Source organism: Poromitra crassiceps, assembly GCF_964638095.1.
Source record: "Poromitra crassiceps genome assembly, chromosome: 17".
Taxonomy (NCBI): Eukaryota; Metazoa; Chordata; class Actinopteri; order Beryciformes; family Melamphaidae; genus Poromitra; species Poromitra crassiceps.
In genome coordinates this window covers 345085-352500 of record NC_139635.1, presented here as the reverse complement: position 1 = coordinate 352500, position 7416 = coordinate 345085, and the positions used below count along the sequence as shown (strand labels likewise).

The 7416-nt window shown below is 44.0% G+C and overlaps 1 protein-coding gene across 1 annotated transcript in view; it reads right to left on the bottom strand.

Moving 5' to 3' along the window:
• Positions 1 to 7416, bottom strand: part of LOC310791991 (NLR family CARD domain-containing protein 3-like) — a gene marked incomplete at both ends in the record, with an annotated part of 59442 nt that overhangs the window by 5829 nt on the left and 46197 nt on the right. Inside the window, one exon of the mRNA XM_083653672.1 lies at positions 2388 to 2561. Within this exon, the coding sequence (XP_083509798.1) occupies positions 2388 to 2561 (174 nt within the window). The remainder of the gene's footprint in view (positions 1 to 2387; positions 2562 to 7416) is intronic.

The following is a 7416-nucleotide window of genomic DNA, read 5'->3' as shown; positions in this document are numbered from 1 at the left end:
ACCAGCAGAGAGCAGGAGAGAGAGAGATGGAGAGAGAGAGAGAGAGAGAGAGAGAGAGAGAGATAGAGAGAGAGAGAGAGAGAGAGAGAGAGAGAGAGAGAGAGAGAGAGAGAGGACAAGTGGACATGACCATGCAGTGATAGTCTGGATTATAACTTGTTGCTGAAACACATCTAAAACAAATAAAAAGATGGATGAGGCTTCTTTTTTGTTCTTCTTCTTCCTTTTGTTTTTAACAATTGAACCAAGATGAACCGAGGCCAAACTGTCCTCTTACTCATCACCATCATCCTCCTCCTCATCATCCTCAACTATACCAGTTTGTTGAACTCTTCCTCCTCTCCCCGTCTGACTTCAGCTAACTGTCCCATGTTGTCTTGCCTGAGCTAACAGCTTCCCCCTATTTGAACACACACACTCTCTCTCACACACACAGACAGACAGACAGACAGACAGACACACACACTCTCTCTCACACACAGACTCTCTCTCTTTCTCACAGACAGACAGACAGACAGACAGACACACACACACACACACACACACACACACGCTTTGGGGTCTATGAGTAATTATAAAATGGCTCTCTCAAATCAAGCAATCTGATTGGTTCACAGTTGTGGTATTTAACGTATACCACAGCTAGAGCAGCATCCCCGAAACACTCTGCCTCTTAGAAAACAAATGGTAGCTACCTAGCTTGCTAGCCTCGAAAACTGTAGGCGATATCTTTTTTCCCAGGATGGTGAAGGCATGACCTGCCGCTTTCGCCATCCTGGGGAGAGAAAATATTGTTTTGAATCCCTCAAACCACCGGTGCTCTTGGTAATCAAATGGAGAGGAAGACTCATAAGCAAAAGGGCATAAAAATGCAGGTCCAGGCACTCAAGGAGGTTTGAAAATGTAAAAGGCCTTTAATTTAAAGGGCTTGAATCATTAAAATACACCAACGCGTGTCGGCTTGCACCTCCTTCAGGGTGTGATGACACACAGAGAAATCCAGAAAACAAACATTAAAATGTAGCAAGTCAACCAAATGACAGCATCACTACAGATGCAATAAAACAATAAAAATACAGGAAAACCAATGAGGAAACCACATGAGCAATACAGTGTTTTTGAGGAAAGAGCATTGGGAATCAAAGGAGAGAGAACAATGGCTACATGTTTATGGACACAGCTTTCAACGGAGGCGGTTGCATTTCTCCTCATCTCCCCCTCCCTGTTCCCTCTCCCTATCCCTCTGCTTGCTACCCGGAGCCAATCTTGCACTTGTCTCTTCGAAACTACAAATATGGATTATATGGATATTAAGCTGGTCTCTCAATGCAATCGTCAAAATTAACGCGGGGTCCGGGGTCTGATCTGAATCGCAAAAATGGATTACTTCTTGGAGATTCTCACTGCTGCGAGCCGAAGTGTTTAAATTGAGGACCACGGACAGACTCGTGTGAGGAATGCTGTTGATCACTGCTCCTCCCGCGGAAACTCAAACATCTGATTTAATCTGGCCTCCCCCAACCTGCTATCGGCCGTCAAGGCCACTAGCAGCTAACTCTCTCCAGAAGTCTCGACTGCAACCACCGCTTTCAACATCCACCCCCCCCCCCCCCTCACATCTGCTGTCTGACTCTTGGACTGGAAAGATCTCCATAGCAACCGCTGTGTATCAGCCAGGAGGGAGCTCCAGAATTACACACATACATACACATATGGACCCTCCAAGGACTCATAGGCCAACACACATGGTCACGCACGCACTCCCCCAAACCCCCCCCCCCTCCCTCTCCTCCCTCCCCTAAACCCCACCCCCCGCCTTCAGCAACATCCCCCCGCTTCCGCAATGCTGGCGCTGTTCAATGGCGACGTGGTTTTGCTCTCCGACTCTGAGAGCGAACCAAGCAGAATTTCACACGTGATACTTGTAGCATGGAGTGACAATAAATCTATCTATCTACTGTATCTATCTATCTATCTATCTATCTATCTATCTATCTATCTATCTATCTATCTATCTATCTATCTATCTATCTATCTATGTTAGGACTAAGGTCATGGCTATAAGTATGATGAGAGCTCAAAGTCCTCGTTGAGACCAGGGTAACTGTTGCACCAGCTGAACCTTATTTATCTCTTAAGTTAGGCTGTAAAGTCTACACTTTTTGTGACCTTGATGAATGCACAGTGTGTTGAAACATCAGGTCACAACTTGATTTAAATATAGAAGCATAACAGAGTGTGCAGTTCTCCATCTTTTCACGTGACGCCTTCTTCAGACAGTCTGCACCTCACCTGAAGTCTCTGGGTGCTCATCGCCAGCTCCTGTGTTCTTTACATTAAATGTCAGCATGATATTCATAACATCTATTAATGAACAAAGAACTGACCTCAGAGTCTCCAGTCGACAGTGTGGACTCTCCAGTCCAGCAGACAGCAGCTTCACTGCTGAATGTTTCAGCTCGTTGTCAGTCAGGTCCAGCTCTGTCAGATGGGAGGGGTTGGACTTCAGAGCTGAGGCCACGACTTCACAGTGAGTCTCTGAGAGTCTACAGTCAACGAGCCTGTGATGACAGATTTAATGTAGAATCAGTTATTATCAAAACAGAGCTGAGAACAAACATACCAATAACTTTATGCTGAATGAATATACCTATGATGATGATGATGATGATGATCACAATGATAATAATCCTAGTCATAATAATTGTAATAATCATAATAACAGTTGTTTTAATCACATTTAAACACTTTAACCACAGCAGAAACTTGAAGTGAAGACGCTATCCGACGCCTAACATCCTCTTCTTCTAAATAAATGTAGTGGCCGCTTCCAAATTATTGCATAAAATCCACTTTTCTGTCTTTGAAAAACCAAAAATCATTAATCTGGAGCAACCCGGACATGCGGCGGACCATGACCGTGGGGACTCTGGACCACGTTTTTTTAGTTTAAGTTTTCGTTAATTTAGTTTATTTGTCAGGGACCAAAAGATAACATTGATGTCAGAGAGAAAAGATGCTTTGCACCAGATTATAGCAAATTGCTATTTTCCATCTGCAGTCCAAGGGCAGGTTGCCAGCACAAACAAAACAACAATACAATAAATAATAAATTACAAGGTACATAACAGATATCAACACATCTTAATTATACATATAACACAGGGGGTGGAGTCACCCTCTTATTTCAGAGGGGGCGGACCATTCTCAGTGGGCCTCTTCCCTTTTGCATGTTTGGATCTTTTTTAGCCATATTTAGAGGAATATCTCATTTTAAACACACTAGTGTTATTGTTTCTCTCTCACACACACACCCCCACCCCCCATTGGGGTTTTTAAATCACTTAACAGCCTTGCACCTGAGTACCTGTCAGATATGCTTGTATAACGGCGTTGTGTAGGTGGTACTTGCAGCAACCCATGGGCTTGCCCAGGGGTGGATACGAACTGCCGACCTTCGGCTTGGGAGTCAAAGGCACTAACCACTCCACCAAGAGAGCTAGCTCCCTGGGTGGAGCTGATTAACTTGCCTTTATATTGGGGAGTGAGTTTAACAATCCACACTGGACTCACGAGGAATCAACACTGATTCACCTCGGTTACACTTGTATCCTATGATCCTCTAGAGCAGCGTTTCTCAACTGGTGGTTCGCGACCCAAAGGTGGGTCGCGGGGCCGTTTTGATTGGATCGCGGACATTGGCAATTTTTTTTTTTTTTTTTCATATTTCATTTGAGTTAAATTCAGATTATTGAAACTGGATTAGCCTGACCAGTTTTACTTGTTTAACACTTTGAGTGCCACGGCCCTTGGGCAAAAGGTTGCTTGCTGTGCCACATAGGCCGCAATGCATTTTAAAACAGTCATATAATTTCTTTAATAATTACTATGTAAACACTGAACACGCACAAATAACGATGAGACTCTCTTCTATCACCTGCAAAAAAAAGTTTATTGATCCCATTTTCCGTTCTTTAGTTATGAGCCGGAGAAGATAGCTTGATTGAACCAAAAACAGCCCTTTTTTTCTACGAGCTGAGATAATGAGCCTTTTGTTAAATTAAACATTTCAAGCACATCACTGACTCTGAAGCTAATTTTCTGATGTCTGGGTCTGTCTGGGTGAAGTGTATGCTGCTCTGCGTGCACTGCGTGTGCCCCCCCCCCCCCCCCCCCCCCGCTCAACTGCACACGCCTCCTCCTGGGTGTGTCTTATGTGTCTGTTGGCTCTCTGTTGAGTTTGCTGTGCACACACATTGAAAGGGTGCGCGACATCCAGCTTTTTGGTTCCGCGTGTGTTTGTCACGGGCTCCCATGCTTCGAGTTGAGAATAATAAGGCTGATTATGCGAATGTGCTGTCGCAGCCGACACGGAGGTGCTCAGTTGTGACAGCGGATGCAGCTGCTGCGGGCACAGCTGGCGTTTGGCTTCATGCATGTCGATGCATACGGACGGATGCGATGCGATTTCCTTTTTCCCCAGCGACTTCTTCTGTGTGTTTGGCTCCACTTTCTCTTGTCAGGAGAGTGCTGTCGCCACCTAATGGGTTTGTAAAATAGGTTATAGACCTCCAATAGCTACAATATTGTAAGAGGCGATGTAAGAAGCTTAGATCGACACCCCCCCAGTCAAAAAAACAATTTGGAGTTACTGACGCCATTTGGCGTCGCTGGCAGCCTACGGTAAATTTCTAATGACGCCATATGGCGTCGCTGGCACTCAATGTGTTAACAAGCTGAAGCATATGCTCTGCCTGTAATTCAAGAGAAGTCTGCCTTTTCATTTCATATTTAATTTTAGTTCAATTCAGATGATTGAAACTGGATTAGCATGGCCCCAGTTTAATTAAAAGTTATGACCAGTTTAACTAAAAAGCATATAGCCTGCCTGTGATTCAATAAAAGTCTGCCTTTTTATTTCATATGAGTTAAATTCAGACTATTGAAACTGGATTAGGTTAACTTGTTTTATTAATTTTTATTATTATTATTATTTTTATTATTATTATTATTATTATTATTATTATTATTAACTTGTTTAAAAACATATAGGCATGTAATTCAAGATAAGTCTGCCTTTTATTTCATATTTCATACAGTTCAAATAAGACTTTCTGAGCATGAGTTTGACTTGTTTAAATTTAAAAACATATAGGCCTGTAATTTAAGTCTGCCTTATTTCAATTGGTTTTTAGCCCTAGTTGCACTTCTGTTGCACTTGTTTGTTCATTTGAGGTTTATAACAGTGCATGAAGGCATTTTGTATTAATTTAACTATTTTTTGTGCAATAAATTTGAGTGGTTTAAAAAAAAATCTGAAATTTGGGTCGCGACTTCATGACAAGGAAAATAGTGGGTCCTGAGGCTACATCAGTTGATAACCACTGCTCTAGAGACCCCTGAGATCCTCTAGACCCCTCAGATCCTCTAGACCCCTCATATCCTCTAGACCCCTCAGATCCTCTAGACCCCTCAGATCCTCTAGACCCCTCAGATCCTCTAGAGTCTAGACCCCTCCGATCCTCTAGACCCCTCAGATCCTCTGGCACTGGTCTGTTAGTTGTTCCCTGGGTGAGGACTAAGCAGTACGGAGAGGCAGCATTGAGTGTCTATGGTCCTCTCCTCTGGGATAGCCTGCCAGAGCATCTGAGAGCATCACAAACCAAACACACTTTTAAAAGAAAACATATTTTAGCCTTGCATTCCCTTGACTTCCTCCTCCTTCATATTTTAATTTTGCTTTTCCTCTATGCACCACTGTTGTTGTATAATTTCATTACTTTGCTGTATTGTTTTTATTGTATTTTTACTGTTTTTATTGTATTTTCTGTTTTTATTGTCTTTTACTCTACTTCTTTTTACTGTTAAGCACTTTGAATTGCATTTTATGTATGAAAGGTGCTATAGAAATACAAGTTGATTTGATTTGATGTAGTAGCTACTGTTTACATTGACGCATGCTAAACTAAAGACTTTGGGGGAGGCGGAGGGAGGCCGAAAGAGTGTTGAAGGTAAGAGGTAAGAGTTGACACATTTGCTTTTGACCAATGGGACAACAGCACAGAACTGTGGCAGCCAATCAGAGGTGTCTCCTCCAGGCCAAAATGGCATGATTGCTGTGCACTGGTGTTGCAATGGATCGATTAGTTGTCACTTCTGATCAATGCAAGTTCCTTTGCTCAATTATTATTATTATTTTGCGGGGCCTTACAGTGTTGGAGGCCTTACACAAGCTGTGTAGTGAGCGTATAGGGCGGACCCACACTGAGTAAGCAACACAAATGCATGTTCAGTCAGGCAGATTTCACAAAGGTGGCCCCACAGTGGCCCTTTATGATGGGTGGCCCCACGGTGGTCCTTTGTGATGGGGGGCCCCACAGTGGTCCTTTGTGATGGGGGGCCCCACAGCGGCCCTTTGTGATGGGTGGCCCCACAGTGGTCCTTTGTGATGGGTGGCCCTTTATGATGGGTGGCCCCACAGTGGTCTTTTGTGATGGGTGGCCCCACAGTGGTCCTTTGTGATAGGTGGCCCCACAGTGGCCCTTTGTGATGGGTGGCCCCACAGTGGTTGTCAGCACCTGAGGTAGTGCTCCAGGACGTCCACTGGATGGCGCCATGGAGGCTACCTAGAGTCGGACTCACCTGCACGGCTGTGTGCCATCGCAATCAGCAGTGGCTGAGACCACTTGTCCTGATTACATTGAACTCTTATTTAAGCCCTGTGATGTCTGTGTGACACTGTCAGGATATTTTGGTCCTGAGGGAGAATGGTTGTACAGAGGTCTGCAGAGTTGGGGGGAGGTGGCGTTGCCTTTTCCCGCGGTGTGCCGCTTTGATGAAAACAATTAGGCTGCAGTAATATTTATTAGACGCTAGGTGGCAGCATATCACCTGAATCTGCTGAATCACCTGAGAAACGATACACTGTGTGACCACAACACGGTTAAAATGGCAGAGTGGCGCTGTCCACTATTTCTGTTCATTGACTCAACAGGAAGTGCCTGGAGTGAACCAAAGAAGAAGAAGGCTGTCTAACGTTAATACCGGTAAATAAATAAATAAATAAATAATAGTATGTTATGCCACGCAGCGCTGTGGAAATAGGCTACAGTGTGTACTTATCCATCAAATTTGTAACACAACAGTGAAGGTAAGACATCATTTCTGCTTATGGTAGTAGCCTAACAGAAATAAGATGATGTATGGGCTTGTTATTATTATCTCCGCCAGGAGATTATGAGATTGTCGCCTACAGCAGGCCTGTGTTAGCTAACGTTAGCATCATACGCTAACATTAGGGAGTTTGCTAAGGCTTGCCATGCCACCGTTAGATAACTGCAACTGAATGTGTAACGTTAACAGTGATTAACCCCATGGTACCGCTAATCGTTTCCTCAAGGAACATGGTTCTGTGCT